This window comes from Oryzias latipes, chromosome 3 (assembly GCF_053564925.1).
Source record: "Oryzias latipes strain Hd-rR chromosome 3, Olatipes_Hd-rR_3.1".
Taxonomy (NCBI): domain Eukaryota; kingdom Metazoa; phylum Chordata; class Actinopteri; order Beloniformes; family Adrianichthyidae; genus Oryzias; species Oryzias latipes.
The window spans coordinates 14956121-14984034 of NC_136239.1; the positions used below are offsets into that span (position 1 = coordinate 14956121).

Consider the following 27914-nt stretch of genomic DNA (forward strand, 5'->3'; position numbering starts at 1 on the left):
AAAAGAAATGGATTGGCACTGGATAAAACCCAAACAGTACCCATCCCTAAATATACACCACATATAAGACAAATAAAATGTTAAACCATGGGCCGACCTGACACAAAATATTCACTGCAGACATCTTTAGGCGATCATTTTCTCTCTTCAACCTGTAGACATCGGTAAAATGAGACGCTTTCATTTGAGTTTTTCTGTTGTAACAACCAACCACAACATATGTGTACCATGATGAGGTTTGGTGACTAAAGGCCCGTACACACCGGGACGAATATTCGCCAGGCGTTATTCGCCAGCGTTTTTCGCCACGTTTTTTGTGTTCACACCCAGGCGATTTTCGCTGACGATGAGTGGAGTGAACATGCAATTTCATTCCCTGACGTTAGATGGCGCTTAATGTAAAACAGAAATACTCCTGTACACAAGGTGGCGCTGCGCAACTTTACGCTTCTTAAAGTCGCTTTTCACTCAGAAGAAGAGAGCAAGTATTTACACGCTTGTCAGAATCAAACAAAGAAAACATGAATATTTCAAGCACCAGTAGCTCCAACTGGTGCTTGGTTCGGGGATGTTTTAGAATGTCCGTCATTATTGCTTCGCGGCTGTGTAGACGCTACTTGGCGTCTATCTTCTTCGCTGGTATGTGTGCTCAGCAAGGCAGTTTTGTGTTTGAGCGCCCCCAAGTTGTGTTTTACTGTAACTTCAGAGCTCCAGACACGTGAGCAAAAGCGCCGTTCTCATTGGTCGAGTAGATTTCGACGCGACGCGTCGAAAAAAAAAAACGAACCCGAGGCGTTTTTTTTTTTGACGCTTTAACGCCTGCCGTTTTTTCGCCTCGGTGTGCACACTCTCATTGGTGCCCTTTGTTTAGTCACGAGGCGTTAAACGTCGGCGAAAATCGCCGGCGAAATTCGTCCCGGTGTGAACAGGCCTTTAGTCTCTGGTTTTACCCATTTTGGATGGAACAAAACAATGTGTGCTTGACTCAAAACAAATGGCACGGGTTGTGTCACTGCAAGGAGTCTATGCATTTTGTGTGTTTGTGCTTGTCCAGGGTAGCACAGCCACACATTCATTAATCATAGTAATCATAAAATGTTTTGTATAATTGGGACCAAGCAATCAAATCTCCATGGGAAAGAGAAAGCAATTAAGTAAGACAATCTGGAGCATTTAATAGTTATAACCCTTTTGCAAGATTCTTAACAAGGTTCTCGCCCCAGGACTTTAAGCTACATCTTCATTTGTTTTCATACACCTCTTGCATGCATTACCATGACTTTATAAAAGCTCAGTTCTGTAGTGCTTTGAGTTTGAAATGGCATCCATTGGATTTGACATCCAGCAAAACACATTTTGCATAATTGTGCATGTCTGCCAATACTGCTGCCACTCTTACAAGGAACAAACACACACAGGTAAAATGTAGAACACTTACTCAAGAAAGCGGGTAATATACTGGCGGCTGCAGCGGGACCACCTGGGCAGGGAGGTTCCATACATGAGGTGAGGAGACATGACAAAAGGTCGTTTCCCAATGGGTTCACAGTCATTACCGTTGCCATCATGCTGAATCCCAAAGCTGTGGCACCATATTCAACAAGAAAAAAAGGTAATTAATGTCATGGAATCAACATACAAGGAGATAAAGTTACAGTGCTTAGCAACAAAGACGCATCTGTTTGTGAACTGTAAGTTTATAAAAAGAGCATGATGCAAATTTTTCTAATAAAGTCACAGCAGCAAGGTCTGTGCAAAAAAGTGATAAACACAATATTCTTCCAATATCCAATTCAAATCCTTTGCAGTTAATGACTTTGCTATGACATTACATTGCTATGTTCTTTCTGCTCATTTCTAAAACAAAAAAAAAAAAATCAGCAAGAATAATAGAAACACGCCTTCAGAACAAAACAATCGATTGGGCATCGCACATTCGGAGGTCTGTCTTTAGACACTGCTTCAGGACTGTGACTGACATCCTCTTTCTATGAGGTTCAGTCATTTCTCTCAACTGTTTGACCTGCAGTTGGGGTTGCAAAAAACATCACTATTTTCAAATAACGACATAATTTTCTCGTGATAACAACATCTGCCTTTCTCTTTTTCCGTTTTCATACGATAACGAGAAATACTATTATGTTCATGCTATCATGAGTAAATAATTTCATTTCTCGTGATAATTTTTCCACAAAAGTATTTCACTGATGAAACTGAAAACTGCAAGATCACTGAACTGCATGCACAGCTGCAGCAGGGCCAACCTTCTCCTCAAATGACAATGATTGATTTGGATGTTGTTTATGACAGACAACATCTGCACAATCTTAATGTGAGTTAGACCACTATTAAGTAGTTCATCAATTATAAAATAATCTTTTATAAATTGATCCCTTTTCCTGGTGTTTTCTGTTTTTCTGACAAACTATTATGTTTTGCTGTGGAGTGTAAAAAGATTAAAAAAGTATATTCTTTCTTAAAACGTTATCACAACACCATAATGAAATTAGTAATCTTGTGATAACGACGTCTTGTTATGATAACGTAATGGTAGATGTCATTATCATGAGAAAGTGTGTGTGTGTGTGTGTCTGTGGGGGGGGGGGGGGGGGAGGGGGGAGGGGGGGCAAGATAGGCTGTTTGCAGCTTCCACAAGTTTAATATGTTATCGAAAAGAAAAATACTAAAAAACACAGGCTCTAATAAGATTTTTTGTTGTTGTTATTTACGGTATTCAAAATTCTTAAAACAGGGAAAATGTTTTCACTTGAAAAGTGAAGTTAGTTCAGACACTGCTGATATGGTTGTACATGCATTAAAAAATGAGTCATTTGCTGCTGCTGAAGCACTGAATGCTGATTTCTTTTAAAATATGCCAAACCAGACCCAGGTTTTAATTTTGGTGAGAGGTCGATGGCGAGGGTGAGGCTTTATCGAGCTTCAGAAGCTGCTGTGCCTTTTGCCTCTGTAGGATTCAGAGGATAAATGGAGGTAGAGACCAGACACTGACTGCTGCCCTATACACTGATTATTGTAATGAGGATACTTTTGTTTGCAGGCAGCAATTACTCACTTGTGTCCTAGCTCGTGTGCTACAGTGAAGGCCATTGGGAGGCCGGTGTCCTCACTAATGCTGCAACTGCGATGCGGCTGACACATTCCTGCCACGTGGGACAAACCCAGGGTCTCACATGGCGTGTTGATAGTGGCACAGATGTCCTTCCTTTGGAGAGAGATAATTGACAGTTGATTAGACAGACCCTCCTCTACAAAACAAGAGCTTTTATTAAGTATTCACAACTGTGAAAAAGACCATGCTTGGATCAAATTTACAATTGTAGAAGGCAACCTCATTTTTTTTTCTATTGTAGGTACAGAACTACAGTGGTCGCTCGTCTAACGTGGGAGTTACGTTCTAAAAAAAGCCAGTTGTAGGCTAAATCTGCAAAGCACTCAGTTATTTTTTTTTTTTTTTTTACAATTATTTTAGATCAGGGGTGTCAAACTAATTTCCACTGAGGGCCACATCAGCATAGCTTTTTCAAAGTATATAACTTATACTTGTAACTAAATGTAATGAAAAATAAACGTAACTACTCCTTAATGTTAAACAACTCATTTATTTATTTATTATAATTTTTTCAATGGCAATTACAGTTGCATAGAAAACATATGTTTGCTTGTTACTTTAGCATAAATCCTTTGATTCTGTCAGGTTAGGTTATATGGACAGTGTTTATGTCCTAATGTATAGGTGGCCAATTCCATATTTCAAGTCTGATTCCCCCTAAATATGAATAAATACACACCAATTCTTATTTTTTATTCTAAGAAATTAAAAACGTTTATGCTCTCGCAGGCCACAGAGAGCTTTGTTAAGTCTGTCAATTGGTATATGTCAATCAAAGAAATAAACAAATTTTAGTTTTAACAATTCCCAACTACTGTTATCATGAACAGAAAATAAAGCATTAGGCATTAATCTGACTGAATGGGAACAGCCTCCAGTTCCCGACTGGAAATGTTTTGAAACCCTGTGTTGGCTTTTTTCACATAGTGTGCAGTTGATCGTCATCAAATCTTGTTTTTTCCCAAAAATAGTCAAAGTAGCGAATATCCGAACTCACCCAGTGGGACTGTTAATGTTAAATATAAAATGGCATTATAAAAACACGCCCAAGCAAAGAAGTTCGGCATTAAAGGGTATGTATCATGCAAAATAAATATTTTGAGCTTTTACGTTTATTATTATATTAATTACTCCCAAAAACAACCCCAAAGTGGCGATCTATTCACGCATTTCTGAATATTCCTGTAAAAACCTGCACTCTGAGCACCAGCCCTTCCTAAGCTACGAAAATGGGCGGCTTCTCAGATTGAGCTGTAAGTGTAAGTGAGGAACAGCCCCTTCCAGGAAGAGTCTGCGCTGCCAGCACCGCCCCCAGGCAAACTCACACTTTCTCCGTGGAGCTAGCGGTGATCGGCTAAACCTCTTTGTAAAGGCTCCACAATATGCACATCCACCTTTGCAAAAGTTCGGATGTTGTTTTATGTGATATCACAACAGCACCCAAGGGGTTACGTGTCAAGCTACGTTCACACCACCATCCACTACATGCTATCAAGCGGCCACTTCCAGTGAAGTTTATGTAAAAGCCCATTTCAGGCTAACAAATTCAAAAATCTAGCATTCAGTTATAGTTACGCAGATATTTAAGACAGTTTCTGGGCTCCACGAACAAAACGCACAGCCATTGAACGCGCATTAAAAATTAAACTTTGACCAATCAGGAACTCGGATTTGGTAGTGACGCATAAATAGCATCCCTTTTTTAATCACGGAATTGATCACGGATTGATCATAGAGGAGAAATGTATAATTGTGGTTCGTGTCAGGCCAGAATTATATAACACCAAGTCTTTCAAATGTCTGAATAGAGATGTAAAGGAGGAAGCCTGGAGCAAGATTCACGAGATTTGCACCACTTTGACACTTCACATCAAATATCTTCCAACTGTAGGCGCACATGCGTAAGTAAACAGTAGAAAAAGAAGAAAAGCCCATCCTTGCTTGTCCACTGTGAACACCACAGACTAAACGCTCGTTTAAGAATGCGCGTTAAGCGGACTCTCGAACGTTGCACACGTCGAGTGAATGTAGCATAACACTGCTCCTTGCTGCAGTTATTTATAATATCTCAACAAGCTTCAGTGCGGATGTCAAAGGCCTGCCCTTTGGAGTATGCTGTGCAGGAAGGAAACCAGCCAGGGGCAGCCTGCAGGATGTCTGAGCCAATGTGAACATAAAAAAAATGAACATTTCAACCATATAAACCTGGAGAGCAGATGAAAGAGATAGATCAAAAGAAAAGATGGAGTGATGTAAGCTGTCAAAATGGGAAGTTATCACTTACTTCTACAACAAATGTATATTTAGCTTCAACACTTTTCTCTACATTTAATCCACCTGCCCCTTTTAAGTGATGTAGCAACTAATCTACATGTTTAAACAGCTGGGCATCAATTATACTGAGCTAGTCCTCCTCACTTATTCATCCTTTCTTCTGCAGGTTTTTCATTAATTAAAAAACAACCATGAATTTACTGATGTCAACTGTAATGTACTCTTAGAAATTATTTGCCTACAAACTAAGTTTCTTCTTAATCACCTTTGTAGAGCTTTTTTTTTTAATCCTGAATTTCTGAGTTCAAAATGTCAAAGACCACTGCTTGTGCTTCTTAAAAAGGATCATTGTTAAAATCCTGGGCTTATTTTGGTGAAACGTATCCTCATCCTGCCTGCTTGGTCACAACCCTACCCCACGAGTCGTCCTTCTCACAGTCACAGTTTAGCTGCACATGCGCTTGATCTATGACAGCATTTCCTCTAAAATCCTTTTCACAGATCTTGTCCCCAATTTTAGAAGTTTAAAACAAAAATTACACTTACAACTTCTTATGTAAGTTGTGTTGCTCTGCTGTAAATAGAATGCAGCTTCTTTTTTTAATATATGCATGGATTTATTACGGAGATCCAATCACATGGGGCCATTAACATTTTATAAGGGAATTAATTTGAATGGCAGGGCGTAAACACACACACTGATCAGACCAGCAGTGACCACCAAAGCCACAAGACTAAACTGGTATTATGAACACGTTTATACTTTGTTGTAATCTAAACTGATGTTTAAGTAGCTGCGTATCAAAGTTTGACTGCAGTTTGGTATTGAAAGATAATAAAAGTTAACAAGTAACCTAGATTTGAATAAAACAGGCAGCAAGCAGAAATAAACCACTTTCTAAATTGTTTCTTTAAAGACACACTCCGAGGAAAATTGTGTTTTTTGTGTTTTTAATATATTCTTGTGGCATTTTTCTCATGATGGAGGACATACATCATAACTGCCTTTTTGAGTTTTTCTTTATTCAAATCATTGTCAATCGGGATCGGATAAAAAAAAATACAGTTGGAAAAAATGTATAGATGTGACATAGAAACTTCAGTCAGCACAAGCTTATAGCTTACTAACTACTTACTAACTACATAAACACATTCAAACAACACTTTGGAATTGTTGTATAGCTATGGGGTAACATTAACTAATACCTGACATCAGTAATGAAACTGCTTAATTGTGCAGAAATTGTGCTCATTTAATGTATCACACTTTTTCGAAGTACAAGTCGCGTTTTTTTGCATAGTTTGCCCGGGGCTATGACTTATAAATGATTTCTTAACCACTAGAGAGCACTGCAGATGTTTGTATCAGTTTTTGCTACTGACTACAGCACAGACAAAGAAGTGCTGCTCAGTCTTACGCCAGGTTTGGTGGAATTGTTCAAAAGCGACACAGAGGATGTAGAATTCAACAAATTTGGTAATTTAAAGTGATATATAAAAAGTTTAGTTGACTTGCTAGCATTTTCTTTATGCTATGCTATTTGAATAATTGCTCACATGTTGCGCTAGTACACTAGATACCTCCAATGTTTCATGAAGCTATACAAATATCAGTTTGTTACAGTGTGGATTCAGTCTATTATTGTTATCTATTCCAATATTATGACTTGCCTTTCAAGATGAAATGTTCATTCTTTTTCCTGTAAATACATTTCTCCTAAGAGTGCAACTTGTATATGATTTTTTTCTTCTTTAATATGCATTTTTTGGCTGCTGCTATTATCCTAAGGTGCAACCTATAGTTCGAATAATGCGATATTTTTATATATTTATGTCACACAACTCCCTACCTATCATTTTTGAAAACTGTGAGGTTTGAATAAAGAATAAAATAATATTTATAATAGTGTCCCCCACCAGCAGAAATATGTCATACCAGCAAACAAAAAAAAAATTTAAAAAAACAAATTGAAAAAACAATAAAATGCCAAAATTAAAATCCACTGTAGGTTTGAGTTTTTAGCGGCTGCTATCTGCCCTGGACACTATAGCTCACTGACAGGATTATCTCCCACTTTAAGATAATTATTTCCCTTTAGAGATAAAATCTAAAAGTACTAAATGAGTAAAAGTCGATATTTTTTGCACTTCATTCATTCATTCATTCATTCATTCATTCATTCATTCATTCATTCATTCATTCATTCATTCATTCATTCATTCATTCATTCATTCATTCATTCATTCATTCATTCATCTTCTTCCGTTTATCCCTTTCGGGGTCACAGGGCTGCCGGAGCCAATCCTGGCCACTTTTGGGCGAAGGCAGGGGACACAATGGACAGGTTGCCAGTCTGTCGTCTTATTTATTTTTCTAGGAAATTATTAGATCCATAACTCACGAAATAAAAATAGTAAAAAGGCCCTCATTTCTGACCTTTTTTGTTGTTGTTTCATCATCCTTCCAATATAACCATATTGGTATGAGTGAACATCTTCTCACACCAGTCTGTAATAAACCCCACAGATGGGTTACTATCTGGATCTCTCATTAAATATTTTTTCTGGAATCCAAAATCAAAAAACTTTTTAAAAATGACCCAAAATTCTTGTTGAAGAAAGCCATGAAAGAAATAAAAAACAAAACAATGTTTGACGTTTTGAATATATTCTCAAATTAAATTATATTTGTAAAAAGTAACCCCAAAGCAATTGTACATTTCAATATTTTTTTCAAATTAATATTTGGGTAATTCTGTGTGCTGTTAAGATTTTCTTCTGATATGCTTAAGGGCAGAAAAAATCTTTTTAGTCATTTATGAACTGGGTCAGATTTGATGCATGGTTGCTCATATGTACCGGTAAGTGTGTCAGGTTAGGTTTGAGTTTTTTTGTCTGTGATATAGCTGCAACACATTTGATTCACTGTCAAGTGCTAATAATTTATTTGTTCTCTTTACTGTGGAGATGAAGTACCAGAACTAGACAGTTCAAGACAAAATTGTTGAAGATCAAAACGTTCTCACTTAAGCTCCTAGTGTGTGTGGCTGCAGTGGAAACTGCTATGACAAGAAACAAATTGCAATCAACTCCCCTCTGAGATGTGATTATGTTTTTCTTAGAAAGACAACATTGACTTAAACTTTGAATTACCTGGTGAGCAGAACAGCGACATCGTGATGCAACGGGTGTTCGTCTCCTTTCATGTTCAACTTCTTTTGCCACTTACAAAAACTGTTCAAGCTGTTGTCGGCGTGGTGAGTAATCTTTAAATCGACCTATTAGAAACACATCACAAAGACGTCAGAAGGAAGAGAGCAAACAGTAAACATGTCCATCAACAGGACAAGTGATAACCTTGATGAAAGAAAAGAAAAACTAAAATATGAAAACGCCAAATAATCTCGACAATCTAACCACTTTCAATAATTATGATCTGCTAAACCAAAGAAAATCCAGCCAACTGCATAAAAACTGTAGCTTGTTGAATTGGAGTAATTTATTTCAGCTCATTATGAATGTGATCATTGAACAATATACACACGGGTGTCTGGCTTGAAATGAAATTCATAAAAGAACTGACAGTTGCAATTAATCGTGTCACATTCAGAAGGCGCACGCAATTAATTTTATCTGCACTGAAAAAAAAACAAGTGTTCACTCAAAAACATTTAATTGACACCGAAAACTCTCACGTGCAAGGCACAGACTAATTAATACATCCAAGCAAAACCAAGCCTTTGGCTTGCGTACTTATTATTTTAACGGTTTTATTTGAATAGCATCAAATTCTAATTACAATTCCAAGCTTAGGAAGTTTGTTTTCTCGGTGAATGGGCACATGTAATTTACTGTAGTCTTGCAAGTTGCTGAAGAAACACAGGACAGATTATTAGTACAAAAATATGCTGCACTGTCGAGATGATTTGACAAATTTTTCTGTAATGTTTTGCCAACAGCAAACTGTAAAGATCAGGTGTAACAAGTTGACTTGTAGCATCTTATCTTGACTTGTTGACTTTTTTTAATATTTGATTATGCATAAATGTAATTTTTTTATTTACTTATTGCTTAGTGAAACAGCGCAATTATAGAACTTTAGAAAAAACCCAAAGGTGTTGAAATTCATGTTTTGCAGCATTCACAAAGTTAAAATAATCTATGATGATGCAAAAATATGCCCAACTTCACAGTTCATACCATGAAGGAGATTAGTCGGAGGGGGCGGAGGAGAAGCCAGCTCATTTTTTATGCTTAGGATAAAACTTTATAAGCATTTTTTTTCTCTGAGGCACAGATCTTTGTGTTAACTGTTTATTCATTTAAGCTGTGTTTACACACCGGATAAGCAGTATTGACTCTGAAAACTCATTTTATTATTGGCTGTGAAGCAAATTAGCAAATTTGGAAAAAAACAAACAAACTAGTAACTATTATTGCTGCTGCAGCTTATTCAAATGTTTTTCTTGTTGTTTTTCTTTTTAATTACTTTGAAAAATGCTGCACATCCCCACAGCATCCATCATTGTTCATATAAGATATAAAATGTTGCTGACAACGAATATTGATGAGTCTAGACTAAATAAATAAATAAAAAGGATTATATTGTCTTTCAAATGAACATGTTTGTTACAGTTATTGTCTTGGTCACAACTGCCCTTATGTGTGGATATGGCTGTCTGCAGGTAATAAAAATGGTGCTCCTGTTGCCTTTGATAGGTTTTTAATGAACAGACAAATAATATGTAATGGTAAGTGAGGGGAACGTAGATAAGAAGCAAATACATCAGATAGATTTTATCTTTTCCGACCCCCCAAACCCTGTGTGCTGCACAAGGAGCTTGTTAGTGTTGTTCCAGGGAAAGGTGCGAACTCCATGGGTGCAGTTTGGCTGTTGGAAATCAGAATATTTGACAATCAGAGTGTAGTTTGTGTTGATATCCGACAGCCATCTCACAAGCACTTACATTTCACCTGCACACCCCGTGCATGCAGCTTTTGCATGCGGTCAGCAAGGAAGCAGTTCACACACCACGCTAACAAAGCGCATCGTATGACAATATCACCTGCTCATCACAAATGTGTGTAACTAACATCACTCCAACAAATACTTCATGATGCATTTGCACACCACAATGGTACGTGCCATTTTTATGACGTCCCTTTAAGTGGCAGCACGAGCCTCAAGGGAACCACAAGCCATAAGCTCCGCATGGAGGCATGTGACTAAGGCATAAGCAATTTAGTTGAACATTTTTGCAGTACTACACTTAGAATTTCAGTAAAGTTGTCTTAATATGACATGGTCACTTGATCAATGTCATAGGATGTACGGGTCACAATGCACGACACTTGGTTAAGAAAGAAAAAAAAGCATTTAAACAGTTATAACTCCTACTTCTTGGTTGTGTCTTAGCCATATGCACTCTTACAGAGGTTGACCCGAATGGGTACTGCAGGTTTTGGGGTTTCTCCGGGCCTGTAAAGGGTCGGAGAGAGGAGGGGCTGCATCTTAAGAGGGGCATAGGTCAGTTATGTGGTTCAATTGAGGCTTGTGGCAAGTGTATCGTGAAGTATTTGTAAGGATAATTAATGACTAAGGATGCTAATGATGTATGGGTGATGATGTCTTATGGTGCCCTTTACCATATGACATGCTTGTTTGAGCTCCTTACTGACCGCGCTCAACTGCTGCAATCACGGGTTGTGCAGGTAGGATGCCTGTAGGACGCCCACACCAATTATGCTCCGTTTGTCTTATTTCCTAAATTCTAACAGCCAGGGTGTGTGCGAGGTGTGGGCACCTATCAGTTGAACAGCACTAATGGGCTGGGGGGCTAAATAAAAGAAAAATTCATTTGGCATGCCTGCGTCTCACCTACTTCCCCCTTACTTACCCTTACGTGTAGCTTAAGTGCTCCCTAGAACATGATGCCTACAGCATGCCCATAGACAAAAAATATGCATGAACATTTTCACCTTAACAGGTTTTCTATGCTCTTAAAATTTAATTAAGGGCCACCTGAGTGACCCGTACAGATTTGCCCATTCTTCACTTTCAGAAAGCCCCTATGCATCCATAAGGGCAGCTGTGATTAAAGTATATTAAGGAGGTCATGGTATGTCATTCTCAACTTACTTTATGTTTCTTAACTCTTGTAAAATAGTAAATAAGGTTGGTTACTTTTGTCATTTTGTTTCATTTACCTGCTGGGTAATCCTGTTGAACAATGAAAAATATACAAAAACATTTGTCAAAACACATCACTCATTGCGTTTGATAATGTTTTGTGTTGTTCCTTGTTTTGAATTTATAAAGTGGTTCAGCTCTGTATGTAAAAAAGAAGAGGCCATTGAACATCAGTGGAAGCACAGTCAATTCTTCACCAGTGAAAAACATTAGAGGCCTGTTATATAAATGCAGGCAGAAAACAGGATGTGTGAATGATTACACCCTTGAACATGGCCATTAAAAACAGTAGATTGGCAGTAACAGGTTAAGAGCTTAAACATACAAAAAAAAAATCTAAAATCAGTGAAATTGAAGGTTTACCTCATCCTGCTCCAGAAGAATGAGTCGAACAAGCACAACGTTGATGGCATTTCCAATGCTGGAATCTCTGAACAGGCCTGCCACCTGATAAGAAAAATTAGCAAAACATTTAATTAACCCTGGCACCTGCTACAGAATCTATTAACAAACCTGTGTGGTGTCTCTTTTATTAATGCAGATGAAACAGGACTTGGTTCAAAAGAAGGCAAGAACACAGAGGGAGAAAATCGAGACAAAACTCCAGATGAAAGAATTGCTTTAAATTCCAGGGTGGATCTCTGCCCTCAACCTTACTCTCACTACATGTTCTATTAACATCAAATAATGCCTTCAATTGTCAATGCTCAAACTGCTTTTCTGAGGAAATAATGAGGAAAAACAGCAAAAAAAAACAACACACATTCTTTACCAACGTCTTCTACAAAAGATAAAAATAAGGCTATCCAAAGCCAAGTGCATAGTGTAGAACACATTTCATTGTATCCATTCATTCTGCAATTATGGTAATATGTATTTATTTTCTTTGGTTATGTCATTGTCAAAAAAACATTGCAGGCTTGTTTGAAGAGGCAGGTGAAAATCCTCGTTCAGGCTGACCTGTTTCTTCTAAAGTGATGTAGCTCACATCGTCACCTTTTGAAGCTGAAAGCTTCAATATGACTAAAAAGACTGGAAACTTTTCTGGCTGCAAATCTTCTTTTCAGTATCAATAAATCTGCGAAAAAGACATCATGCACATTATATCTAATCTGAATTATTTCCACTGTAAAGAAATGTATCACGTTAGCAACTACTTTAACACTATTTTAATTGTCCAGCTGTAAATAAACGGCCAAAAATCAACTCTTTAAAAGTTTTTTTAATTATGATTCTGATTTTTTTCTATAGCAAGCTGGACTGTTTTTGAGCTCAATCCTCAGTTTTATTGCAATTAATAATCCTAAGAAGCAGCAGTTGCTCACATCCATCACATCAAAACATGAGCCCACTAAATGCGAGTTGAAAGTTAAACCAACTCAGATTTCGTAGTGACGTATGGATGGAGTCTCTTCTTATCATCGGAAGTGCCCTACGTTTAGAAATTTGATCATGTGGGAGAAATGAATAACTGCAATTTCTGTTCAGACAGAATTCAAGCTATGTCTATCGGAATAGAGCTGCGAAAGAAAAAGCCTGGACCATGAATCCTGCGATTTTTCACCACTTTGACATTTCACACTAAGCCTCTTCCAACTGCAGGTGGTGGACATAGTACAAGGAAGCGACAGTCCAGTATGAGACCATTTGCTCGTTCAAGAACGAGCCTCACATGCCACGTGTGTACGCAGCATTACGTTTAAACAAATACAAAAATGTTGATTTTAAATGTAAGATCTGAACAGTAAACTTTTATTTTTACAGTTTACAGTTATCTATCTCCATGAGATTCCTTTTTTTCTGGAAAATCACTTTTCAATCATTGAAAAAATGTTCTATAGTTCTCATAATAACTTTTTATTTTTCATGATTTTCTTTGTGAAGCAATCTTTGGATTGAAAAGATTGCTTTTGTTCTTTTTAATAATGAATTGAACATTGATTTTTTCAGCTGCGACACCGTCTTTTCACTTCAAATAACTTGTCCATTTTGAGCTGAATTTAAAGAGCAATTTCACATTTCCCAGAATTTTCTTTTTGCAGGAATAGAAGGAACTGAAACCCACATGTGTTTGGATTATTAAAGAAAAAGTTGTTCACCTCTCGCCATATCTCTTCTGGGATCGCAACAGCAAGTCAGCTTTCACTGATTCACACGGCTGGTTTGGAAGAGAATTTTATGCCCTTCCTGACACAACCGAGTTTATCAGGGCCGGGACCCAGACTTGGGCCTCGTGGCTACCTATTCTTGCAAAACATGTGCAAAGTCCAGCCAACATAGGATGAAGCTCATTGCACCACCCTGGGAAATGAACCCAGAATTCCATTTGTACCAGTCCTATGCAGCCAACTGAGCCATCCAGCTACTCTCTTAGGATTATTACAGGAAATCACACGGAATAATGAAGGAACAATCCACCTTCCCTTACTGCATTAAACAGACTGTGGTAACAGCCAGAAAACACACGGGCAAGCCACCAAGTGTCAGTGATCAAAACAAAAAGCCAGTGATGTTTGCAGGAAACAAACAGTCTGGCCTTGCATGCACTGTGACAGAACAATGCATCACAGCTGGGCCTTTTGCTCTGACATCTGACTTTCTGAGTTATTTTACAACTTGATTTCCATGTCGAGGCCGTACAACAGACGAGATAAATAAAACATTCCCTTTTTTCAAAAATATCTTATACTCGTCTGTAAATACATTTTTTTTTCCATCAAAAAATCACCTGAATTATTCAGATCTTTTTTTTTTCAAAGCATAAACAACCAAAAGCCTCTGAGGTTTGTGGAAGCCCTTTTGATAGCCTCTACGAGCCAGTCTCTAAGCACTTCAAGCCTCATTCTTTCTTTGCTCCGTCCATAAAGAAGACGGCCATTTCTGCTTTGGGTGACAGAAACTGATGAAGATATTTTTGCTCAGACTTGTGTCCTTGACTGTTCTGATGAAAATTGTGATAAAAGACAAAATCTCTGTTTGTAAGACATCATTAACCTTTTTCTTTGATTATTTTTTGAAGTACGGGAAAATGTGCTTGAACATACGAGGACCATCTTGCCACTAAGCAAAACTTTGACCCAGGGTGGACAAACTTTTTGACTCTTGGACCACATAGGGATCTAAAATTTGACAGAAGGGTCGGACCAGGAGCAGATCCTTACAGTGTTTTGGTAATCCACCTCATGAGAGAAAAAAAAAGGGATCTGAATGAAAACATGCTTAAATTCTGACTTAAAAAAGATTTATTTACTTTAAAACAGAACATTTTATTTCAAAACGGTGACTTTCCCTCAGGAAATAAGACACACTTAACCTGGTTAGATTCTTTTACACTGTTTTAGTAATATGCTTAAATTCAACGGGTCATCCTCCAAAAAACAAAACAAAAAAAATTGGGTGGTGTTGCGAGAAAATGTGGAAATAGTGCAGAGTCTAATGCTACCATTGACTTTGAATAGACTACAAGATCAGCCTGAGTGTTTAATATTCTGAGAGTAAACTCACTCAGATCTTCCTAAAATGTTTTCTATAAGTTCCCCTTCATTAGCTGACAATACTAATTTACTTGTGAAAAGTCATGTTCTTGTTTTTCCAGCTCTGCATGACTGTAGCACAGCAGTGAGGCGGCATCTGGCCCTTTCCAATATAGCGACAAACTTTGGAAACGCAACAAGCCAGCGTAGCGACTCTAGCCTAACGCAACGCATTAGTGAACACCATGTGCTAAACGTGCGTTCAAGAACACATTCTCATGCCTGGTGTAAAAAAAGGATTGGAGAAAGGCTGTGTTAATGAGGTTAATTTTCTGCACCTAAACAGAGGTCAATGTATTTTTAGTGCACCATCTATAAAACATTAGCAATAGAATTTATTCCGCTTTGGCAGGCCAGGTTATATAGTTTAACTGGTCACATATAACCCCCGGGCCCCCATCCGTGCTTAAACCTCTATCTATTGACGCCCATTGATGCAAATATACATAAAACCCCTTCTGCTCCAAACTTACCTTAATTTAGGATCTACCAAAAAGCAGTATGTCTTTTTTTTTTCATAGTTGGAAATAAGTTCAGGCGTGAAGGGGACATAGAATACTATTTTTAATGCAAATGATTTAAGGACATTAAGAGGTCAGCTAATTAAACCATTATCATTAGTCTTGTTATGAGATTATACATATTTCTATGAGCTACAGAAAATGATGTTCTTGTTTTAATTCTTAGAATAGAGCACTGTTAAGACACATGCATATTATTCCAAGTCCTATTATGTCTATAAATACTGCCGTAACATGCTCTGTCCCAATAAAACAAAGTGATCTAAACATTCTCCAGGAAAAGGAAGTTGGACAATATGGAGAAAAAGGGCTGGCTCGATCTCGAGAGACCAAATGTTTATGCTGCTTTGTGCTTGTACATCACTCCACTGTGCACACAGAAGGCTAAAACTAAAACTACTAAAACCATTGTGAAGCTCAGCTTCTCCATCAGCTTCAATGGGAAGACAATGGCGCAACCAAAGACGGGGGAAGATGATGACATGGTTGTCTGGACATGAGTAAGATGCAGCAGTTTGCCTTCAGGCTTTAGTCTGTTGTTTTCAGAACAGTGTTGGGCTTTCAAGTTCAAAGCAGGAGAGTGAAAAACTCCAAAAAGAAACATGGGAGGAAGTGGAAATAATGGCTGCTTCCTCTGAGTAGTATTGTCTGTAAGTCGGTTAAGCTGTCTTCCTTTTTGTGAGACAATTGCCTTTCAGTGTTGTACCCTCAAATAGCACTGTGATCACATCTTACAAGATGCTGCTTCACACAACATGACTAAGACAGAAATGAAGACTCCAATAAGTAAAGCTTCAGAGAGAATGTTCTATGAAGGACTTAGAGACATTATTAGAAATAACCATGTATATTTAATAAACTTTTCAAGACGTCACTAAAACTTTAAGCAAGGTCAATCTCTCACTATCCACAACCCAGTGGTAGACACAGAGTCTTACTTCACCCTTTAGAAAAGTACGGCACTGCTTTGAATTTATGTGATTTTTATGATTATGATAAAAAAATTAAGGATTAGGTTTTTGGCATGAATAAAACGTCAACATAAAGAAAAAAAAGCATGTTTTCTAAATATGAAATAGTTTGCAACTGTTGACAGTTTCTTAGCCATAAATTTGCAAACCTTGCTCACTAAAACGAAATTGATGCTAACTAAATTACCCATAACACATTCTTCAACCATTAAGGGGCAGTTAAAACCCTTTGATTATTCGTAAAAATGGACAGTTCACCTTACAATGGGGCACACCTTATGAATGAATTATGGTTGGGCTTGGACGGATTTTCTGAGGTACATGGGCCTCAAAAATCTGTCAAATTGTTTTAAATCAAGTACAAAATCACACTGCTTGATGAATTGCTAGAGCATTGTGGGTATTGTAGTCAGTAGCCTGGCGGAGTAATCCTTGCTGTACTTCTACTGTTTGTGAACGAGATGAATCAAGTTCGACTCATCTGACTGTTTTGCTTTTCCTCAGGTCCTCCTCTGATCTACTGTAAAAGCATTCCCAGTGGTCTTTGTATTATAATTATGCCATTTTTAGCCCAAACAAAAAAATCTGAGTCATTTTCTAGGCCTCTAAGTTGTAGGCAGGACTGTTGACATTCAGTAAACCCACCCTTACTTCCCGACATCCATCTGTTTACATACTCTCTTGCTAGCTTAAAGCCACTCATAACCACAACCTAACATTACCGGTGTAACAAAAATGGCGAAAAATATTGGAGTTATCCAGCCGTACAGTTTTGAACCTGATGCCACCTCAGATGAGGAAAACAAAGACGTACATGAATCTGGCATTTTTTCGTCCACTCCTGATTCAAAATGATTTGAATCAATAAATACTCAGAAATGAAAATTTGAGATACATTTTCTTTATATGACTTCCGAACATAAGAGGAATCCCACTCAACTTTTTTTTTCTTTAACCAAAAGCCAAAATAGAGGGCTTAAACTATGGCTCCAGAGCCTCATTTTGATTTAAGAAAAAATGCTTTCTGCACACAAAAAAGGCTGTGAGTTCACAAGATCTGATCCACAGAAGTGCACTAACTCACCCAAAACTCCTGTTATATCACAAAAATTATTTATTAAAAATGTCTATGTTAAAGTTATAATTGCTAAGAACTTATAAAGAAAAATAGCAGCTCAATAATGTCTGTTAGGCAGGAAAGCATGTGAGTCTGCAGCTATAAAGAACACTGGGAGGCCCAGGACACTGTGCATGCTGTTAAGCGCACAGTGGTGGAATCACAAGTAAAATAGGAAGAACTGTTGGAGGATGAGGAGCTCAGAGTGATTCAACTTGGCATCAAAAATGATGTATCTGTCAAGAATCTACTTTGCTTTAGTGTTCAAAGATAAATAATTGGAAGAACATATCTCTGCTAATAAGAGGCGCTTGAGCACTTTTGAAAAGCAGGACTGCACCCCTGCTGCCAGTTTAATGATGTGTCAGATGCAACTGCAGTGGGCAGAGCTTAGCAGGGCTTAATAGCAGGGGGGACGCTGTCTGGTTACAGCAGCTGTACCTCACACTGATGGCATGTCATTACATTGGCAGCAAAGGAAAAGATGCATTGACTATCAACTGTGTCTACAGTTGGAGCTGCAGGGGTCTGTTGACTGTTATCCAAGCGGTTGCCATATTCAAAAGGGATTTCGCTTTTCCTCCTGAGATTAACAATTTATTGTTCAGAACATCTACTGCTTCTGATGGCTGCTAAGGGGTCTGAGTATAAAAGAACTGAAGTTTTCTTTTTCAGAAAAACATTCCCTGTATGTGTGTGCAGTGTGATTGCTTTTAGTTGTCAGAACAAATGCTTATGCATTCTCTGCTGAATGCATGCAACATCAAATACATATATTTTATCTGAGGATGCAGGCTCCTTAAGATTAATGCCTCTAAATTCCCACTTTTTATTTGGCTAACCACATTTGTTTTAAGACTTCAAGTGCACAGTTCATTCCTTCTGCTGTCCTCTATCAAAGAAAGTCAGATGTTGGTAGACATTGCAAGACACTATGGGCTCATTTTTCCCACATGGTTTATGCAAACTTTATACCATGGTCCGGTTGAATACTCGATTCTGATTGGCTGCTGGGTGTGCATTAAAACCTGATAACCGCAAAAAAAAAGAAGTTCCGGTCACCTAGCTTAAATGTTTTGTATCACTGCGCCGGCTTCTTTAAAACAACCTTTTGCTTCATCATTTGGACAAAAAAAGTGGTAAGAGATGAACTTTCTCTCTGAACTGATGCTTTATTCAACCCATCGGGACGACCAGCATATATATATCGCCGAATCTTGTTTGAGGCGGTTACGTGATGCGGCGCATAACACATAGTCCACTTTTTGTGTGAAAAGCGATCCAAATCGGAAAAAAAAACAAGAATTAAGGACTAAAAACTGGTTAATATGCATTTCTTTTGTAAGTGACCATGGTATAAGCGGGTTAATGGCCTTCGAAGTGTGTTTTATTACTTTGCGTCGGAAGATTCAGGCTTCCACGGCGTGCGTTAAAAAGTAATAACGCACACTTCGTCGGCCATTAACCCTTACGTAAATGTCCCCTATTAGTTGTTTTAAACATGGTCTGATACTTTCTGCAGATGTGTGTTCGCTTCAAAATGAGCCATCCCCTCTCAGCCTAACAAAGCCTGTAAGCCATGTGTTTGCAGACTGAAAGTGGAGTGGGTTGTCTCAGTGCAACAGAGGATAGATTTTATAACTCACACACATCACAGAATATACAACTGCAATATTTTGATTTATTGCCTAACATATAGGACATTTATTGTAAAATAGTTTGATGTGTTTTCATGCAAAACATCTAAATATTTAACTAAAAAATATGAGAGAACCAACAGTGCAACAAGAGCAACACCTGTGCAGAAGTGTGTTATGTTGATAAAAATTAGAAAAAAATGATCAGTCCATCATTCCAGTCCAATGTGTGGAAACACTTTTAATTTAGCAAAGACATGTGACCATACAGTGTGCTAGAATGTTATAATAATGTTCAATTTGGATTATTTTTATATGGAAAAACAACAGTAGGCTGAACTTTACCAAACTAAAATGTAAATTACTTGGCCATCAATTGTTGTTTACTTGTTTGTTTGTACACATATTTAATTTACAGTTGATTCTCTTGTAAGAAATGCAAGGAATTTGTAAAACTTCACCTGCAGTGTTCAGTAAAAAGATGTCTTAAATCCACTTTAGGTCAGTGAATCGGATCATTTAAAATGAACCAATATCGACTATGAATTGGATCAAGAACCACAAATTATGATAATTAATCAAATTGTTGTTGAAAGGAATCATTACACTCCTTGTAATTATAAATCCTTTGAATATGAAACCAACTTTACAGTCCTAAAATCTTCTGTTTACTTTTACATGTTACTTAAACAAAGCACATCTATTCATGCAGATTTTTCATGGTTTTCATGCACTCAACTTGAAAATAATCTTACTTTAGGTGATTTTAATCTACATGTGAATGACCCTCTAGATCCCAATGGTTGAGATTTTATATGCACATTAAATAGTATGAATTTAACGTTTTAATGCTTCTCCCCACAACAAAGTTCAAACTTTAAATAAAAAGCTGAGCACTCTGTCTCAACCCTGAAATGACTGCAAATTTACCAAAGACAAATTACACATAACTGCATTCCCGTTATATTTTAGAAGAATATTTTACTAGTAAATTTAGTACAGCTTTAGACAAAGATGCTCCGTTAAAAGCTTATTAAAACAAGAAAAAAACTACGTGCGAAAACCCAGGAAATTAGAAAATAAAAATGGAATTTAGAGGTGCAGAACGTAAGTGAAGGAAAACCAAAGTAACCATCTGCCACAATCTCCTCCAAGAAAAATTGACCCAGTATAATAAAGCTATCAAAAAATCAAGACAAGAACATTTCTCACAGATTAAAACTCATCAAAACAAATCTTAAGCGTGATTTTCAGTGATAGATCATCTTATAATAACAGTTTCGTCCCTGACAAAGTGTTTTCTGATTGAAAGTGGGAGGACTTTGCAGCTCACCTTAGTCACAAGATGGACACCATTAGATCTGGTATCTGTCATTTCTCTATTACAAGGACAAGTGAGAAAAAAAATGCCAAATTCTGCAGTAGTCAATGCTGTAATGCTAAATAATTTAATCTCAATACATTCACTTTCTCCTCAACCTCTTCCCAATCTGTCTCTTATAAAAGCATTCATGGATTTTGAGAGAAAGCGATTCTGAACATTATATAATGCTCCCTTAAGCTTTTGCAGTGTCATCAAAGACAGATTTGGTGACACCCACTCTGAAGAAGACCTGTTTAGAGGTTTCACATTTTAATAACTACAGACCAGTGTTCCAACCTTCATTTTTAAGTAAAATTCCAAAGGAAGTGTTTTAACAATATAGGTATTTTTTAATAATAACCACATTTTTGAAACATTCTAGTCAGATTCTATGCCATATCATAGTACAGAGAGGGCACTGGTCAAGTTTGAAAATGATTTCAGGCTCAATGCAGAAGGGAAATAGCTTTTGTCCTTGTTTTACTCGACTTTACCACAGCCCTTAACACAGCTGATCACATCATTCTTTTAATATGACTACCGTATTTTTCCGGACTATAAGCCGCGGCTTTTTTCACCAACTTTCGACCCTGCGGCTTAATCAATGATGCGGCTAATTTATGCTTTTACTTAACGGCTGCCAGGAGCGCTCAGCTTCAGAGGGGAGACTGCCTGCATAATTCTATGTCCGGCAACAAGCGCTATTGCTTTAACACACACTCCAGCAGCCAAACAGTATGGACCTAGCTTCAGCTCTTAGACACTTCAGTCATGGTGCAATAAAAGAAACACCCATGCTCAGCCGCATCCCACAATCCTTTGGTGCCCTTAGACCCAACGTGCATGTGACCACGACTAAAACATGACACACCTTTCAAGTTAAAAGCAATCGTTAAAAGCAGTGTGAAAAAATCCACCATCACCAACTGGTTTGGAAAAGCCGATCTGCTGTGCACCAGAAGTTTCCTTCACTGGTGTGGAAGGAAACTTCCACAACATCAGAGCCGCGTAGAGCGCGCATAGGCGCTTGCGCTTAAAGGTCACTGCTCCTCTCTTTTACTGGTATGTTTTTTTAACCAGCCCTGTTATTTCCACATTGCTGCCATGTTACTGCCGTGGAAGGAGGTTAGAGCTGCTCTTGCGTTCCGCTGCAGCTCCCTGCTCCTTCTTAAACATGCATGCGGTTTCAGCACATATACATCCTCAATCTACAACACAGTGTTGCGAACCGGGGGTTAGCCCTGCCTTAAACCCCTAAGACTAATAGGAAGTGGGGAATCTGAGTGTGAATTTCCACACCATAACTGAGGGAGCTGTGAGCTGAAGTGAGGTCCATGCTGTTTGGCAGATGTGGGTTTGTTTAAATAAATAGGCTAATCTACTATTTACTCCTCCCTTTATGAGACTACTATGGTCTCAGTGACATGCCAATTGGATTGCCACAACACGCGGCTTGTATACAACTGCAGCTTGTGTATGTAAAAGGTGGTTAATCCTCATTAAATTGGGTGGGTGCGGTTTGTAATAAGGTGCGCTCTATAGCCCGGCAATTACGGTACACTTAATTGGGCACACATGTCAAACTGCTCGTTAACACAAATTTCTAATCAGCCAATCACATGGCAGCAACTCAATTTAGTGATCAAGACAATCTGCTGCAGGTTAAATGGAGCATCAGAACAGGGAAGAGAAGTGATTAAAGTGACTTTAAACGTGACGTGGTTGATGGTGCCAGACGGGCTGGTCTGAGTGTTTCAGAGACGCTATGATCTACTGAGATTTTCTCCCACAACCATCTCTAAAGTTTACAGAGAATGGTCTGAAAAAGAGAAAATATCCAGTGAGCAGCAGTTCTGTGGGCGGAAAGGCCTTGTTGCCGCCAGAGGTGAATGGTTCAGACTGGTTCTAGCTGATAAAAAGGCAACAGTAACTCAAATAACCACTGGTTACAACCAAGGTCTGTAGAAGAGCATCTCCGATCTCACAACACATCCAGCCTTGAGGCAGATGGACTACAGCAGCAGAAGACCACACAATGTGCCACTCCTGTCAGCTAAGAAAAGGAAGGCTACAATTCACACAGACTCACCAAAACTGCACAATAGGAGGTTGGAAAAACGTTGTCTGGTCTGATGAGTCTCTATTTCTGCTGCAACATTTAGATAATATGGTCAGAATTTGGCGTTGACAACTTCAAAACATGGATCCTTCCTGCCTTATAGCAGTGGTTCAGGCTGGTCGTGGTGGTGGTGTAATGGTGTGGGGGATATTTTCTTGGCACATTTTGGGTCCCTTAGTACCAATTGAGCCCGGTTCCAATGCCACAGCCTACCTGAGTAGTGTTGGTGACCATGTCCGTCCCTTTATGATCACAGTATAACATCTTCTTTTTTTTTTTAATTGTCCTGTTCAACAGCTGAGCAGACAGATGAGAGCTGAAAGCCTCTTGTGTTGGATATATTTTACTGTTACAATAGGGGGGTTATGAAACATCTGACACACTAGGTGTATATTGGAATAAATCCCTTTTGTAATTTAGGCTAAACTTTATTCAATTTACTCATATCTGTAGCAGTCTTTTGTTGGACTGGATGGAAAAGAAAAGAAGGGAAGAAGAGAGAGGGATGTCTGGGAGGTAGGAGGGTGATTAAAGAGGAGGGAGGGTAGAACCGTGAAGCGGCATAAGGCAACAAGTTGCTGGATGTTTATAATCATTACAGTCAGGTTTAAAAGTAATATAAATCCAAAAAGGGGCAGGGCCTGTCCACACACACATCCAAATGCCAGAAAACATACCTGTGGGTTCCAAAAAAGCCAACATACAAAACTTGTCAAAGTCATGTACACTATTTAACTGATGTTCACACACGCATACTTATGCATTTGGACCGACCCATGTGAAATATTTCATTTAATCACTCAAACTATTTGTGCAAAGCTGAGCTAACACCTGTGCTCGAGTGGATCTTTATGTTCTTCTAAAGTGAATGATGGAATGTAAAAAGAAGGAGGGAGAGTACCAAGCCATCCCCACAATAAGACCCCCCGCAGCGGCAGGCCCCCAAAGCCAGAGAGCGGGGAGGCACCGGGGGACAGAGGGTACAAGTCCCAGCCCAACCAGGAGAGCAGCCTCCCCGCCGCACCGGTAGGGTCCAACGCAGAACCCACACCACAGGGATACGGACACCCCCAGGCATAGATGTGATGTGAACCCCGGCCCAGGAAGCCAGCACCCAAGGAACACGGCCACCGTTGCCAAGGGCCTGGTACCCCCTAACAGGGATGGGGTGGGGGACAGATGGTCCGAGGTCCCACCTTCCTTGTATAATGTATGTGCTTGTTTGTAAGCATGTGTGTGTGCGTGTAAGTGTGTTGGGGGGGTATATTTTTAAGGTGTAAAGAATGTGTGTACTAGGGGGGGGGATTTAAAATTGTCGGGTAAGGCACTGAGAGGACATCTCCTGACTTCTCACAGTGATGTCCAAACACCCTCCCCACCAAGGGGCCCTAAATGTCTAAGGTGCAGTTAAAATTGCCGGTTAGGGCGCTGACAGGACATCTGCTGCTTGCTGGCAGTGATGTCCAAGCGCCCCCGGTACCAAGGGTCCTACATGTCTAATGTGCAATTACAACCAAGAGGGGGGAGGTCCGTTCCAATACGACAACCAGGGGAGGGGGACCACTGCCAAGTGACTCCTCCCCTCAGTGCATCGCAGGCTGACTCTCCCCCCCTCCTCCCATCACCCTAATAAGTGATTATATGAGGAAGAGGATAAATGGGGGACAGCTGGTAGACTGTCCCTGGGTGATGAGACAACCGTCCCCCAGCCCCCCACAGCATTGGGCGCCAAGCCCGCAGGCCCCACACCCCTCACCCCACACAAGGAGAGAGGAGCCAAGAAAGCGTTGCCGCCCGCGGAGCAAGCCCCGGCCCCTGCCCCAAAGCCTCGCCCCTGGGAGAACTTTGGTCAGGTCTCGACGAGACCGAGGCAGCCGACCAGTCGGGGCAACCACTGATTGCCTCAGCGGAGACCCCAACCTGCCAAACCTCCAAGGTCCCGTACTGATAGTGGACCCTCCCCCTCCCCTAGGCAACCCCTCCCCCCCCAACAGGGCCGACCAGTCTACCCGCCCGCCCCCCCAGACCCCGTGGCTGTCGCCCGGAGCGACTGCAGGCCCCAATGGAGTTGCCCCGCCCCATCCCAGAGCCAGGGAGGGAGGGATCCCAGCCCAAGATGCAGATGGGAGCCCATCTGGCGCAGGAAGACCCCCCCACCCAATCCCCCCAACCAGTATAGCATAAAATAAAAATGGAATTAGTTTTCATCTTCTGATGGCTACTTCCAGCAGGATAACGCACCATGTTATAAAGCTGAATTAATCTCAGACTGGTTTCTAGAACATGACTCAAATGGCCTCCAGAGCAATCAAATCTCAACCCGTAAGAGATCCTTTAGGTTGTGGTGGAACAGGAGATTGGCCTCATGGATCTGCAGCCGACAAATCTGCAGCAACTGGTTGATGCTACCATGTCAACATGGACCAAACTCTGAATTTTTCCAGTACCTTGTTGTAGAATTAAGGTAGTTCTGAAGGCAAAAAGGGGTCCAACACAGTACTAGCATGGTGTTCCTGAAAAGTGGCCAGTTATGTGACAGTAAAACCAAGCATGGTTCAAATCCCATCTTGTTGATAGACCCTTATTTTATAACCCTTGTGCTATCTTAGATGACCCCACCCTTACATTGACGTGTTGTCCCTACCATGACAAAGGCGGATAAAGGTGGAAAGATTTCATGTAATCCATGGACACCAGTGAAGATCACAAATCATTGAAGAAAAAAGGTTCAGAGCACTGTCTAGTGGGTCTAGATGACCCAACTCCCAATGTTAAAGTGCCTAGGATAGCACAAGGGTTAATCTGTGCAGATGACCGATCTTCTTTGGTACCACTTTTATATTTTAATTACTTGATACACTGGGAGATGTCATGAAAAGACATGACATTATGTTTTTCTCCATCAGCTTTATGGTGACACTCAGCTATGGCCATCTATCCTGATGCCCTGGAGCCCACGCAGGTCCTTCTTCTTTATATCTGTGATTTTTAAAGTATAAAGTTCAGAGAATTTCTTGTAACAAATCCAAACTAACGTGTTATTTTTGGCCTTGAGGCTGAGAGGTTCAGAAATAATTTTAAGCATTAAACCATAGAATCTCCTGACTAAGCAAGACACCTTGGAGTGTATTTGGATGCTGATCTCAGTTTTCTATATTCAATGTATAACTAAGACAGCTTTTTATCATCTTAGAAAACTTGCCAGAGTCAGACTGTCTCTCTGTCGGGTCGGTGCAGCCACCTTAATTCATATATTTATTTAATGTAGATTAGATTACTGCAACACTCTCCTTTCTAAGCAGTCTGTTAACAAACCTCAATTAGTTTCGAACTCAACTGCTCGCATCATAACAGGAACCATGAGAGCTCACATCATCCGGTGTTACTGTTTTTTCACTGGCTGCCTGTCAGCTATATATTTTTTGATTTTAGGATTCTTTTATAAGGTTTTCAATCAGCAAATGGTTTTATTCTTTCCTTTTTTTCTCAGATCTTTTTTTTTTACCTTACAGACCCTCAAGAATTCTCAGAGCCTTTGGTGCTGGTTTGCTATAATTCCTACAATAAGAACCCAAATGCATGGTGAGGCTGCATTTCACCATTGTGGTCCTCGCTGCTGGAATGGTCCCCCCATCCCAATAACTGCTTCTGTCAGGTTTTTAATCACAAGTAGAAAACCTGTATTTTTAATGCACCTTTAACCAATGTAGGAAGGCATTTTAAATATATTTTAGTTAATTTATCAATTTATTTCACACCAAGTTAGAGGGAATTTGCATGTGCATTAAATTGGTAAAGAAATGCTCTTGTCCTCAAATAGCTCTACCCAAATGCCATCATGAGTTATTTTGAAATGACAGCTCCCCATTTAAATAATAACGTCCAACATGGAATGCCTGCTGAGAAATCTAATTCCTGCTGAGTGCACTGAAGTGTGTCATGAGCCACCATTCTCAGTCTGATATGTATTTTTTTTTCAAAGGTGTGATTCACAACCTTGATGTAATTCAACGTCTTCCAGTTTCATCCTTCTAGATCTTAGACCAGCATCAATAGTTTTGATGTTTGATAAAAGCAGATAGATTACATATATTTCTGCTGTCACATTTTTTGCTGCATAGTAAGGCTCTTGTCATATTGGGGAAAAAACTGGAGGATTTTTTTATTTTATTTTATTTTATTTCCAAATTTGTACCCAGAGAATACAATACCTTTACCTGTCCGAACTGTGGGGAACATCGGGGTTTCTGATTTATGGAAAGTCACAAGCGGAACGAGGTGGCCTCATTGAATGGCTTTTTTTTTTTTTGCCTTTTGTTTCTTCACCTGCTCAGTTTGGGAATTGATGTCACTTTAAAGGTGACAAATGAAAAAAGATGCACCATTTTGCATAAGTGTTGCAAGATGAAGACATGCTATGGGTCATTAGCTGCTGTCTCTTCAAAGCTGGGCTCTGGCATTCATGCAGAGGCTTTTTTTCATTGCAAGATTGCAATAAACCCTGATGACACCGGCTTCATTAAAGGACAAAGCTTTTTACCTGTCAGTAAAAAGTACACCCTTAGTAAAAATAAGGCTAAGGGCCATTCGGAACATACTTTACTGATTAGAAGGAATTATATTTTTCCGCATCTGCAAGAATGAGCATACTATGTTTTTCAAATGAGCCATAAGGAGGCATGTCTAACCAGGAGAAGCCCAATGGCAGATCCAAATAAATATATTGTTGACCAAATGACCACCATGCATTTTGATTTAATTATTGCTAGTCTAGAATTGTCTATGTATCCTCATGGAAAAGATGGAAAAAGCAGCCAGGTAAAAGGAAGCATGGGCAACCGGTTTTTGACTTCTGCTTCTGTTACCCCAATACCAGACACGCGGAGAGTAATGGACAAATCAATGGAAATATACTTTAAAGATCCACTCCAATCATCTTTTCATTTGCATTTAAAATTGTTTCTCATGGTCTTTTAATTATGATTATTTTGTTTTTAGCCAACATAAAAAAACTGTGTCATTTTATAGGACAATGTTTTTCAACCTTTCTTGAGCCACG

The 27914-nt window shown here is 39.2% G+C and overlaps 1 protein-coding gene across 3 annotated transcripts in view; it reads right to left on the minus strand.

Annotated features, from left to right (window-relative positions):
* adamts7 (a disintegrin-like and metallopeptidase (reprolysin type) with thrombospondin type 1 motif, 7) overlaps nt 1-27914 on the minus strand; it is a 201964-nt gene that overhangs the window by 130559 nt on the left and 43491 nt on the right. For all 3 annotated transcript variants that reach the window (XM_078944241.1, XM_023952917.2, XM_078944242.1), the window contains exons 5-8: nt 11958-12041; nt 8558-8682; nt 3074-3223; nt 1439-1582 (exon numbers count right to left, since the gene is read on the minus strand). In XM_078944241.1, coding sequence (XP_078800367.1) covers nt 1439-1582; nt 3074-3223; nt 8558-8682; nt 11958-12041 — 503 coding nt within the window. The remainder of the gene's footprint in view (nt 1-1438; nt 1583-3073; nt 3224-8557; nt 8683-11957; nt 12042-27914) is intronic.